We start from the raw sequence: 15,000 nt of genomic DNA on the forward strand, positions 1-15,000 counted from the left end.
ACCTGGTATCTTAAAGTCTGAAATCATAACCACCATACCTTGGAGCCACCTAGCTCATTAAAATACTTTCTAAAAGATTATTTTATCTTAAATGCTACTTTTATTTTGTAGTTTTAAATTTTGGCTGGAAGACATCAGCGCTTGTTTTATAATTTGAGTACTTTTCAAATATCGAGTTAAAAAATTATGAATCGGGCATCGGTGTAAGATAAAGAACCGAACAAGTGTGTATGAAAGGTGCCAGACAAAGCAAGAAAGAAAAATACAAGAAAAAATACCATCCCAAAAAATCAGTCGACCTCGACTGGGGATCGAACCTCAGACCTTCTTCTGTTTACCGGTCAGACGTGCTACCCACTTGTTCACTTCTTATCTTTCAAATATCGATCGACAATTCAGAGTTTTTGACAAGATGGGAGTTATATTAATTGATAGATGTTTGAAAGACCATATTTTTGGCCAAAGATTTAAAAACGCGTTTTATTTAAACTGGGGTTCCCGTTAGCACTCGCTTACACGCATGGTGACCGAGATCGAGATCAATTCCGGGTCCACTCGAGATTATTTGTTCTGACCTCCTGTCGGCCTAGAAGTGAGTGGGTAGCTGGGTCTGCTAGATCTGTCGGAAAGTACTTTTATATAGACTAGCGTTTATCAAAAGGGTAGCAGGCAATTGCTATTGTCCGTTTCACGCTATAGAAACCACGGCTTCATGTGCCCAATGGCTTTGAAGGAGTCCTTTTCTATTTTTAAAAAAAATCTTATTTATTCTGATTACAACAGTAATAGCTATAAGTATTCCAAGCGTCGAAAAACACCTACCAAGCCAAATTCGCGAGTTCTTTAAATCAGAGCATTCAGACTAGGCTACCGGAACTTGAGTTGATTTCGGTTCATGTAATTTGAAATTGACTATTACAATTGGAATCGCTTTCTACCCTCTGAATATCATTGCAATAATTATTCCTGTCACATCTTTTAAAAGACCAGTTACATGTCGGTGCATAAAGAAAGTATTGAGAAGGCAGAAGAGAAAGGATTGAAAGCTGTCATTTGAATTATAACAGAATAGCGAGTTATATTTCCTCTTCTTTATCTTGTTCATAATATAAACTGACGGACTCCAGTCAGACTGCTGATTTTGCAAATCCAAGATAGAAAAAGTATGCCACCTCCCGAGTGTCTTTAGTGCATTTTTAAATTATGTTTAAATCATGCGGTTATGTGGTCTTGTGGCATAACACTCGCCTTCGGATCGGAAGTTCCAGTGTTCGAATTCACTATGAGCGGCGCATTGTTGAGTCCTTGGAAAAGGCTCTTTACTCGCTTTCTCTCACCGTGCTCAGATGTAAAATGAGTACCTGGCCGTTAACAGCGTTGTCTCTGTCGGATTAAATTTAATGTAATAACGCCTCACAGGCATCATGTCTCGCCCTACACGTTGAGTGTTGCTGTTGGCTAGGTACCCCTTGTAGAGCGCAGTGAGCACGTTTAGTGGATATTGCGTTATATAAAAGGTCACGTTTTATAAGATTACTTAGAAGCTTGATGATGCAGGTAAGTTGTTCCATAAGCGCAAACGTATTTTAGAAAAATGAGTAAGACGATTGCCAGTATTAGATGGAGAGATTTTCTATAAACCTGAAAGAGAGAAAGTGATGATTTTAGTGAAATACAAAGAGCATTTCTCCATCATCCCAAGTGGAGCGAAGCGTTTAAATAAACTACAAATTAAATCAGTTAGCAAAAATGGGAAATAAAGAGGTTACTGACCTGCTTCGCCGAATAGATCCATTTTCCTCGAACACAATAGGATCATCTATTGGGCTTTCTTGCAAGACCGGTTGTTGTATTCGAATCGACATGCCAACCAATTGTCGAGAGACTTTCTAAGTATTTACGATACCGTTGGAAGATTCCTGGTCGGCCATCTTGATTGGATTTCGCTGATATTGCCACCAAATCCACGAGTGATTAAAGAATTGAGATATCCTCTCTACTTTCGTTTTAGGGGTTTCAGCGCTTTCTCCTACCTTGCCAAAAAAAAAAAAACAACGAATGAATACAAACTTGTGTTGGTTTGCTATGGATTCCAAAGATTCCAACTTTCAATTCAAGGTGCAACCTTACATTGATTTATCGTAGTCAGAGTAATATGCTTAATTAAGGCACCAAAAATAATTGCGTAAAAATGTGATACAAATCCAAAAGAATGAGACAAGCCACGTCGTGTGGATTGAAACTTTTGTAGAGATTCTATTTACTCTACGATCCAGTTTCACTATTTTTTTCCGAGTTGGTAAATCGATTTTTCCCGCCAGCACTTAAGACCTTTTACTCCTTTCACAAAGCAAGAATGAAAACGACGATGATAGTGATGATGAGAATAATGACATGATGCTGATGATACTGTGGCTGTAATAATCGTCCGACTCCTTGAGATTTTAATCTGGGAAGGATGAGGGGGGAGGGGGGGGGGAGAAAAAGAATGGATCAATAATCGTCGTTTATGGTAATAAAAGTGATGAAACAAAGTAAAGCCATTATTTGTAAAGAATTTGACCACGATACCTTACCACTACATTACAAAAAGTTAAACCTGAGACTTCAAAGAGAGTCTTATATTTAAAAGTTGAGAGCTTTATGTCAAAATATTATATAATATTGTCAGAGTGAAAAAAACACGTTTTGTCATATATTGAGAGTATATAATTAAGTGACATTTATGACCTTAGTTCTGTTTAATATCCAATACATAGGCGTTTCTGTGATATCTCACATCTCATGAAAAGCTCTATCAGATTTGAAGTCCACTGACAAATCGCCAATTTCTCATTTTGGCCAGGAATTATTTATCTAAAAAACAAACGAATTCAGATACCTTCAATGTAAAAAAAATTCTAATCGGAGGCTTCATTAAAATCTTAGATTTTAAGACATTTTGACAAGTTATGAGTCATCTTAATCGCCAGATAACTTTTTTGGCAAAAATGAAAATTTTAAAAAGTTGTTTTGTTGTTGTAATGCAGTGTTGTTGGGTAGGGATTTGTATCGAGTCAGGCCTTGCATCATTTGACAGAAGAAAAGCCCTACCTTTGACATTTATTATTTGATTTGCCTGCAGGCTAGAATACCCTTATCTTCCTAGTATTAGTCACATTCTCTAGATTGAAAAAAAAACATAGCGACACGTTTGTTTAATATTGAGAAGAGAAAAAATGGCTGGGTTGTTATTGTTTTCCTTTACAAGTTATTGAGTTCGAAAAAAAAAAAACGTCATGGACAATGTTGATTAATTGCCATATCGATATTCGAGCCAAGTTGTTAAAGGCGCCCTGTTTTTATACGGAAGCTGTATCAATAATTCATCTTCCACAAAATATGTCTCGTTACAATCTTTTGATATACATTTCCAACTCTGGTCTCCGGATTGTAAGATCTTTGTTCTAAACATAGAGCAGCCTTTTTTCTACTTTTCACTTTTCTCCAAATTTGGGTAGATCTAGACTATTATTCTGTCCTGTTTGATATTACGGAGGAAATCCATTTGCCGTTGAGTAATTTTCTTTGATATTGGCATACCTCCTAATGGCCGGCGGTGTTAATGGTATGTGAATATTATTGATACACGTGAATAATAAAATTTACTAACAAATACATAGAAATATAAAGGCTCTAGATATTTTGTTGTAAATCAAAACTCAATTTAATTATCACCTGGAAATTTGTCTTCGGGGTCTTTTCCGATAGAAGAAGGGTATAACCCAGGTGTCAGTCGCAATGGAATTTGTCAATTCCAAAGCCTTGCTATTTTTATACTTTTTTCCATCCCCCCCCCACCCCCCGCCCACTGAGTTGCTAAAAGTATTTTGCAATAAGCCTGGGCGCAATCCAGGATTGAAATGCCTCCTGTATCTAAACTGAAATGAAATGGCTATTCCTTACCTTGGCGACAACAATTTGAATATGTTGTCAAAATTTATAAAACACAAATTGCATTTCCTGTTTTCCAAAAAGGCTCACCAATTGTCCGTTTCACTAAAAGCCGGGATAAACTTCGACTCGATAAGTCGACCGGCTCCAGATGACTACATATAATACCATGCAGAGACGGGGGTCACAGATTAGTAAAAAATGACGAAACCTGGTTATAGTGAAATTGTCATTTTGTCAAACTTCTATTGAGAATACAGCAGCACGTTAAACATCTGGGTATTGACAATGACTCACTTAAATGTAACAACATGGAGAACGACATCCAGTGACAGTGCAAAAATAATGAAATATTTCGGCACACACCCTTCTTCAGGATTTATGTTTGCAATTTTTAATGCGATATCAATATACAATAAAGCAGCAGTAATTTACGAATATAAAGTCAGTAATTATTTCGATGTAGTTTTCATTAAAGATACTTGGATGCCAAAAGCTATGGATTGCATCTTGAGACAACTCGCTCCCATTTGATATAACTATATCAAAAAGACCGTTCAGATAATCGCGCAGGAGGAGGTTTTATAGTTATATAAAAAATACTCTAAGGTATAATGAGCATAATGCGATTTTGATGCAATTCACTTTGAATCCCTTATCATTAATATCACCTATGATGACTTATGCTACACTTCCCCTGCCATATTCCTCCCACCGCCATCAGACTCATCTTTCAACAATTGTCAAGTTTAATTGCGAAATACAGGATTTCCTCTATGATGTTTTTCCCCAAGTCGTATAATTTTTGTTTCTGTTGGGGTTTTCAACCTTCATGTCAACAATCCAATTAATGATGGAGTTCTTGAATTTCTAAGCATTCTACAATCTTTTGTTTGAGCTTTCTTTTTGTTCATTTTTTTTTTCTTTTATGTTTGGTTATTTTTAGACAACTGTTTTCGTATTATTCATTTTGACTTGTTTGCTCTAGTTTCGTTGCAGTTTTTCTTTTTTTTTTTATCTTGTTTTTGTTTTTTTTGTTTTTTAATTTCTTATTGTTTGGTTTTGGTTTGTTATTATATTTGCAGTCTGCTGCAACACTATATAATGACACATTAATAACGATACAACCCAACAGACAGTAGTCTGCTGCAACACTATATGATGACACATTAATAACGATACAACCCAACAGACAGTAGTCTGCTGCAACACTATATGATGACACATTAATAACGATACAACCCAACAGACAGTAGTCTGCCGCAACACTATATAATGAAACATTAATAACGATATAACCCAACAGACAGTAGTCTGCTGCAACACTATATTATAATGACACATTAATAACGATACAATCCAACAGACAAATATTGATATTCAAACTCATTCATTTCCAAATCACTGTTGTTGTGTTAACCCATCAAAGATCAGCGAATCAGAAAAAAATACACTTTAACCAGTTAACTGCAGTACTCGTATTTAAAAATTTGGCCAGAAAACTAGTCTTTCAAATAGCGATCGATTTAAGTGGTCCTCATCTTGGCAAAAACTCTCAAAGCTAGTAGGACTTTACGAAGCCATTTAAATCGGTTGGGATTTGAAGGACTAGTTTTCTGGCCAAATTGTTAAATGTGGGTCTTTCTAAAGTACGGGTGTTAACTGGTTAATGAAAATTTACATTTCTTTTTTCCCACCTCTTGGAAATATTTTACGCGACGTTTCATCATGCATATTTCAGTGATTTGATACCACAGGGAGATCGAGAACGGGTCCAGCCCTAATGTTCCTTGGATGGCTGTCTATCACTCCCGATTGAAGATTGATCATGGATCGGGAATACCACTAAAAATAATGTTTAAAAAACAAGACAACGAAATGTGCTTTTATGTGCTTGATATTTAAATATTTGTGACCAGCCGTGTCAACCCGAAATTATGTCACGGTGAATCAGATTATTAGAACTGAGTTTAACGCTCTCCTTAACATCCATAGGAAAATTGTCACTTTTGTTACGATGCAACCAACAATTTTCTCATTCTGATATCCTTTGTACATCACAAATTATAAAGAAAATATTTTGTTGTAGCGATGAAAATTAGACACTGGAATTATTATATATGGAATGTACTTGTTCCTTTTCTGTTTGAGTTGAGAAAAAAAATCTATTTTTGTGTTGGTGAGTGTGAAGTTTCGGGGAAAATTCTGAAAATGGCTGGTAACGAGAGAGCTAAAGTCTACTTTATAAAATACTAGCACATACAAAACATCTTCGATGTAAAACTAAGTGACCACTGTTACGCATGATATTTTATATTGGACTCGGCTTGCTGGTCGAGTCCTGTTGACAGTTGCCCAAATTTGAGTGTTTGGAAAGGGACCTTTCTTGTGTATCCACTTTACTATTACTACAGTTACTATGATAGACTTCACTTACAAATTACTACAACAACTTTGTACTACTACTACTACAACTACTACTACCACTGCTACTACTACTACTACTACTACTACTACTACTACTACTACTACTACTACTACTACTACTACTACTACTACTACTACTACTACTACCTACTACTAACTACTACTACTACTACTACTACTACTACTACTACTACTACTACTACTACTATACTACTACTACTACTACACTCTACTACTACACTACTACTACTATACTACTACTACTACTACTACTACTAACTACTACTACTACTATACTACTACTACTACTACTACTACTACTACTATACTACTACTAATAACTACTACTACCACTGCTACTACTACTACTACTACTACTACTACTACTACTACTACTACTATTACTATACCACTACTACTACTACTACTACTACTACTACTACTACTACTATACTACTACTACTACTACTACTACTGCTACTACTACTTCTACTACTACTACTACTATTACTACTACTACTACTACTACTACTACTACTACTACTACTACTATTACTACTACTACTACTACTACCACTACTACTACTACTACTTCTACTACTACTACTACTACTACTACTACTACTACTACTACTACTACTACTACTACTACTACTACTAGCTCATAATTGTAGTCGTCGTTTTCGACGTCGTAGTTGACGGCGTCTTAGTAGTAGTAGTAGTAGTAGTAGTAGTAGTAGTAGTAGTAGTAGTAGTAGTAGTAGTAGTAGTAGTAGTAGTAGTAGTAGTAGTAGAAGTATATATATATATATATATATATATATATATATATATATATATATATATATATACATACATATAAATATATACATATATATATACATATATATATATATATATATATATATATATATATATATATATATATATATATATATAATACTATGAACAGCTAAAGATTCTAGTAGCTAGATTCATGAATTTCATAAAGAAGAATTTTCAAAACAATGGTGAAAAACATGTTGTTACGTTAATTTTTCCAGTGATTACAATATTAAGAATGAAAATGGTATCAAAAGAGAAAATAATGATGTCATTAATTTTATCATTAAAATCATAATTATCCTTGGGGTCAACGTCGTTTCCACTACTGCTATCAACATTTAAACAACAGCATCACCATCAGCACCATCATCAACAATAATTATAAACACGAACAGCAACTAACAATAACAAACTTACAACTACAACAGCAATAGCGGCAGCAATAACAACAACATCACTACTGCAGGCCAACGGCAAAACAACGCGTTTATATTCCATTTTGGCAAGAAAACATTTACTCCATATCCTAATAGATTAAGATAATCCCGAACTTACTGGATTAACTTAAACCTGAGATCTCTTTACTTTTAACGGAATCGCATGATTGAGAATTTTCGACAATTTATAGACCGTCTTAATTTATCATTGAGTCAATTGTAAAATAAGATGTGAGAATTTTTAGCAATTTTAAATCGATATCAAAATATGAATAAATGTTTCCTAGCCAAAAATTTTTAAAGTGTTTTGTGTTTTCACGCTGATCAGCATTGTATTTGTTCTGCATGTAATGGTTTGTTTGAGGGGGGGGGGGGGGGATTTCCCTCTATCACTGATGTCCAATATCTCTCCAATCATATAATTACTCTCATTATCACTTTGTTTTCAAACCAAATATTATGTCTCCACCACCACGAGAGCAGTGGCATCAATGCGACTGTCTTCAGTGTCACTATTTGCTTGGTGAAGTATTCATTATACTCATTGGTTCTTTTTAAAGAATATTGTTCCGTACATCCAGTGTTAATTTTTTCATAACCGAGCGCAAAATTATTGACAAATCTAACAATTAAAAATACATTTTTCACAGATTGATATACGAGTAACTTTCAAACTTTTCTCAAATTATTATTGCTCGTTGATTCAAATGATTATTCAATATTATATCTGTTAGGGCATAATCAAGAGTCTAAAAGTTGACCTTGGCCTTCGGATTTATCATCATTTAGCGAGCTGGACAGATGAATTCTGGAGTAAAACTGAAATTATACCAATCACTTGTCATGTCCTTAGTGATATGGAGGTGAGGCGTGGACATTAAACACAGAAACAGAACGTCGCGTCAATGCTTTGGTAAATAAGAGCTACCAAAAACTTATCCGAGTCTCATACACCGAACACAGGACAAACAAAGATGTTCTGAGGGAAGTGGCAGATATTGCTGGAAAACAGGAACCAATGCTCTGTCAATAGTAAAAAGAAGAAAACTGTCGTTGTTTGGTCACACAATTCGTCATGATAGTTTATGCAAGACAGTGTTGCAAGGAACAGTCGAAGGGCAAAAGAAAAGAGATAGACAAAAGAAAATGGGGAGGGGCAATGTCAAGGAATGGACGGGACTGGACATGAGTGAGTTTCTGGAAAGGGACTACGACCAAAAAGAGTGGCGAGAGTTGTGAAGTCGGCATCCCATAAGTCTGTCTACCTGACGATCATCCAGTCACGGGAATGTTTGTGTGTGTGTGTGTGTGTGTGTGTGTGTGTGTGTGTGTGTGTATGCTCAGGCGTAATCGTGAGTCCAATACTTGACCTTGGCCTTCGGATTGCGATCATTTTGCACCCTTCCGCCGGACAGATCAAAGTTGATGCCTCAAAAAATTCGTATCAATCGACGTTTAAATATATTCAAATAAATGCAGGTTCTCAATCTATGTTAATTTCCACAATACAGTTCCGTTTGTGTTTTTGTTTTGTTTGTTTGTTGGTTTTGTTTTGTTTTTTTGTTTTTTTAGGGGGGGGGGGTTGTTTTGTTTTGATTTTGTTTTTTGTTTCTTTTTTTTTTCTTTTTTAAAAATTATTGTTCTTTATCCACCCAGTTATGATTGAATAGTTATGTCCAACTTTTAAAAAATCCTTCTGGGCCTAAAGCCCAGATGACCAATGTAAAAGAAATACTGCTCACAACTCGTTGAATAGTACGTTAGTTATTTTAGCCATATCAATCAGATTCGAACAGTCATTCTTATTGGGTTGACAGGGGAGTCATGGGTGAGAAGAAGCATACGAATAAAAGTAGCCGTCATTTTTCAAGTGAGTTAAGTATTCTACCAACAGAGCTATGGAGTCACCCAAGTCTTATATATATATATATATATATATATATATATATATATATATATATATATATATATTTATATATTTATATGTATATATATATATATATATATATATATATATATATATATATATATATATATATATATAATATGGAAAATAATACCTTGCAGTATAATTGGATTCAATAATCTGATGTCACCTCTGCCCGCCCAGCAACGAGCAGCCTGGTCCTAAACAAAGAAAATCGGCACTTGTTATTCTTCGTGCTGCCTAGAACTTTTTCACATGTCATGTGATCAGAATGTATAAAAGTCGAAACATGATTAGATTTATAATATTGTTCTCCTCTGCATACACTTTTATGCTCGTAGGAGAAGTGCTTCATAAAGGCGTCCGCCACTGTGCCGGTAGTTTAGAACCAGTTACTAAGTTGCTATGCGTCATTACGAGGAAAGTGACGTCACGACTGTTGAAACCTATTGGACATATTCAAAGGATTGCAAGCATGAGCAATTGCTACTGTCTGTTTCACTCTGCAAACACTGGGCTCAACTCTGTCTTGAAAATTAAACAAACTTTTAGATCTTCAAAATCTTCAAATACTTCAATAGGCGCTCTCTCTTTGATTATGAGAACCTTAGATATTTGGAACTTTCTCCACGCCTCTTCAAGAACTGCGAGAAATGTAAACGTTTTTAAAAGCCGTGTTAATAAGGAATTGGATCACCTTAAGTTTAAATTCAATGGGTAATTTATGTTTGTTTTATAATTGATATCCTGTACTTTATGTCTTACTAATACATATGGGGGTTTTTTTTATCACTGTGACAGGGCTCCAAAGGCCACACAATTGGCCTAATTTAGCTCTTATTAGGTAATGTATTGTACTGTATTATATTGTATTGTATTGTATTGCCTTGTATTGTATTGTATTGTATTGTATTGCAATGTATTGTATTGTATTGTATTGTATTGTATTGCTTCTAACGGTTTAAAATGGTGATTTTTTTATTTTTTTTTTTTACAAAATGGAATTGTAATGCAATGCAATCTTAGAAAATCATAATAGAAAAATATTAAATTTTAATAATCCATTCAAAATAAATTTAACAATTCTGTGTGTAATAATGTTGTCATGTTCTATACAATATATCCGAAGCCATCATTTCTAAACAAAATCAAATTAAGATAAAAACGCTCGAGTTTTATTCTTGGATTTTATGATAACGAAAAGCAATAAAGATTTAGACGTGCAACAATCCCTGCGATTCAAAACTCAGTTTCTATTTGTTGACTCAAAAATGTGATATGGCTAGGGAATATTCAGTTAAAGATCACAAAATTAACAGATTTAAATAAGGCCATTTATAAAGAGCACTTTCACGAATTCATTGTGTTCAATTTGTTACAAAATATTTCCAGAATCCCTTGGAAGGTGATGGATGGATGAATGAATAAATAGACGAGCATATAGATAGATAGATAGATAGATAGATAGATAGATAGATAGATAGATAGATAGATAGATAGATAGATAGATAGATAGATAGATAGATAGATAGATAGATAGATAGATTGATTGATTGATTAATTCATTCATTCATTGATCATAAGGTGAATATGTGGGGACACACACACACACACACACACACACAAACACACACACACACACACACAAACAACAAGCTTAAATTCAGTGAGGAAAAAACTGAGCTGATTGTATTCAAAAGGACAGGAAAGGATATACTCATTGACCAACTGTCCTTCGGCGAATCTGTTATTAAAAATTCCAATGTCATTCGAAACTTTGGTTTCTTTTTTGACACTCACCTAGACATGCGTGCAGGGACGGCTGGTAATAATGGGCAGGGTGGGCAAATACCAGCCTGTTTTTTTCAAGTTATAAGCTGTATTACCAGGTCCGAAATAATCTAATCTAAATTAGATAATTTCAAAAGTTACTACTTAAACTTGATACTTCGTACTGAAATCAATTTGTGTGTATTTTTGATAGATTGCGAATGACCATGCACCCCGTAATGCATAAACCAGGATACGCTCCTGTTCTTTTTATCAACCCCCCCCCCTCCCCTCCCCAACCACTCCACTCCGCCCACATCGTCATCTCATCGTCACGTCGCCTGACGGTGAACTAACTCCGATTTTTGCTGTCTGGCCTCTCTAGTACTAGGTCGGGCTAATTCAAATGAGCCCACCTTAATAACCAGTGAACACTGAATAGAGCTTTTGGCAAACGAACTTTTTCTTATTTATTGCCTTACTTGTGCTGGTACCATTGATGTAATGACTTTGGGAAGGTTCCAGTATTGAATTAAATTTATTAACTTACTAATATTATATCAATTTGGTATTAATTTGTGTTGTTTTTATATATTTGTTTATCCATTTAAATTATTTCTTTTTTTTTCTCGTTTTCTTTAAGTACTTCCCAAAACTCATTTATTTAAATTGTTTTCTTATTTGTTTTTTGTTGTTTTTTTTGTTTTTGTTTTTTAACAAATTAATTTGTTAGTTCTTTTTTTTATTATTTTTAAAGTAATTACCGCTGTATTTTTATTGCCAGACTAAATAATTTTGCAAAACAATGTAATTTTCTATTGTATTTCCTCTAATAAAACAAAACATTTTATTCAAAAGTCACGACTAAATAAATATTAATACAACCACCATTTTGGTTTTCTCAACAATTGAATTAGTATACGAGAAATACTCTTCTGAGTAAGGAGAGAGTTGAATTCTAAGTTATAGAGGAAATAAAGACGTTTAAAGGAAGGGTGGGCAGATTCCGTACTTGCCCGTCCTGAAGCTAATACATACATAAGATAGTTCGCGACGAAGAGGCGGGAAGCTAGGGGTTGGTTGGGGAAGGAGCATAGCACTCTTGTATAGATAGCATTGGGAAGGAGTAAAGATAACACGGTCGTGATTGTGATAGTATAACGAATGCATGAGGAGAGATTGATAACATTCTTTTGTCTTAATTGTATTGTGTGAATTATTGGCGAAAGCCTAAGATTAAATAAACTTTGTAATATCGTATGGTGGTAACCATCATTGTCGACGACATCGTGGTTGTCATCATCATCATCATCATCATCATCATCATCATCATTAACAACAACAACAACAACAACAACAACAACAACAACAATATTAACAACAAGTACAACAATCGTCTCCACAACTATCATTCTAACCAACAGCACCACCAAAACCACTATCATAATTACATCCTCCCTCACCGCCTCGTCTTCCTCCTCCTCCTCCACCACCACCACCACCGCTACCACTATTCCAACCACTACCACCACCGGCACAATCATTCTAACCACCAAGACAGCAGTAAAAATGATGCAATTTCAGCTCTGAATGAAACTCGAGTCATATCGCTGTTGTTGCTTCTCGATGAAAACTTTAAGGTTACTACATACTACTGAAAACCAGTAATGTAACAGAAATATTAATCTCGCCGTTGAGGGATTAAAGCATCTCTTTAATTTTTCGAGTGAACGAAATGGGACTTCTATTGTCAAGGTGTTGTCGCATTATGTCTCGTCGCTTTAGTTTTTAGTTGTATTCTCTTTCGTGATTATTTTTTGATTACGTTTGGAATAATTAAAATCTACTGGTATTGTCATTTCATTGTGAATGTGATTATTTGTGGTTGAAATATTTTTTTTAAAGGTGAAAAAAAAATTATAATTAAAAAAAAAAAATAAATAAATAATATATATATATATATATATATATATATATATATTATATATATATATATATATATGACCGGATCATCTTTGCCCAACCACTGTAAATAGGCTAGAACCGCCACTGCATTCGTGCACACATAACAAAGTGTTGTCATGCGATACATAATGCTCTCCAAATTATAAGCAGAATACGAAATTATATTGATGTCGAAAAATGCAAAACACTTATCCATGCCCTTGTTACCAGCCGCTTGGATTATTTTAACTCTCTGCTGTACGGCATACCAAAAACATAACTGAACAGACGCAAAACTAAGCTGCTCGTATAGTTATAAGGACAAAGCCTTGGGACCAAATAACACCGGTCCTTCAGTCACTACACTGGCTTCCAATAGAGAAAAGAATAAAATACAAAATCGCATGTTTTGCTTACAACTGCCTTCACCATACATCACATGAATACATTGAATGCCTAGTCGGGGAATATAAACCAACTCGATCTCTGAGATCCGGCAGTTCTTTGTTAATGGAGATAAACATCCCATGAACAAAGTTTGCTGAGCGTGGTTTTGCATTTTCGGCTCCAATCATATGGAATTCTTTACCACCTAAAACCCGACAATGTGAAAGTCTACCAGTCTTCAAACGGCATCAAAAAAAACGATCTTTTTCATTCTGCTTATCGTGATTCTAGACGTCTTTCTGAACTTCGAACAAGGTATTATGTGTGTGACTGTTGTAGTGATTTTGTAGTCGAATGAATGAACATGTGTGATACTAAAAAAAATCTATTGTAAAGCACCCCTGAGCACTATTTGTGGATACTGGCGCTATATCAAATAATAATTCTAATAAACACACACATACACACACACACACACACACACACACACACACACACACACATATATATGCGTTTCGATCCCTGAAATTTGGAAAACTTCAAAAATTATTCCTGTTCCAAAAAAAGAAAAACTTGAAACTATGAACGATCTCAGACCTGTTGCGCTGACTTCAATAGTCATGAAATCTTTAGAAAAACTTGTTCTTGTTAAAATTAGGAATCAGTTTATGCCATTGAGTGATAGTCATCAATTTGCTTACAAACCAGGACGTGGCGTAGAGGATGCCATTTTGCTGTTTACAAACAACATCTACAGGCATCTAGATCACGCTAGGAGCTATTGCAGATTGCTTTTTGCAGATTTTTCTTCAGCGTTCAATACAATGCAACCTCAGTTGGTTGTTCAAAAATTGACTAGTCTGAATTTAAACAAGTATATAATTGCTTGGGTGCTCGAATTTCTTACGGAGAGAACACAATATGTTCAATTAGGACAAAACAAATCTTCCTGTATAACTTCAAATACTGGTGCTCCTCAAGGTTGTGTATTGTCCCCTTTATTATTCACAATATACACGAATGACTGTAGAAGTCAAAACCTGAGTGTACCTTTAATAAAGTTTGCAGATGACACCGCTCTTCAAGGCCTCATAACAAATGGCAACGAAGTGGCTTATAGGCAAGAAATTGATAGATTTGGGTCTTGGTGTGATGCCCACCACCTAGAGCTTAACATAAGCAAGACAAAGGAGCTAGTGATTGACTTTAGGAGAGTGAAGGAACCGATAGAACCGTTAAAATTAAAGGACCAATTCGTCCAGCGAGTTCCTCACTACAAATACCTTGGTGTAACGATTGATGACAGGCTCAAGTGGGATGAACATTTGAAAATAATTTGGCATAAGATGT

At 34.9% G+C, this 15,000-nt stretch overlaps 1 protein-coding gene across 1 annotated transcript in view; it reads right to left on the reverse strand.

The window, feature by feature from the left end:
* The window catches only part of LOC144964801 (uncharacterized), a 165,432-nt gene that overhangs the window by 102,889 nt on the left and 47,543 nt on the right, over nt 1-15,000 (reverse strand). The window contains exon 2 of the mRNA XM_078899434.1: nt 1,774-2,449. Coding sequence (XP_078755560.1) covers nt 1,774-1,865 — 92 coding nt within the window. The 5' untranslated portion in view covers nt 1,866-2,449. The remainder of the gene's footprint in view (nt 1-1,773; nt 2,450-15,000) is intronic.

The sequence above is a fragment of the Berghia stephanieae genome, chromosome 2 (assembly GCF_034508935.2).
Source record: "Berghia stephanieae isolate SIO BIC M18660-M18661 chromosome 2, UCSD_Bste_1.3, whole genome shotgun sequence".
NCBI lineage: Eukaryota > Metazoa > Mollusca > Gastropoda > Nudibranchia > Aeolidiidae > Berghia > Berghia stephanieae.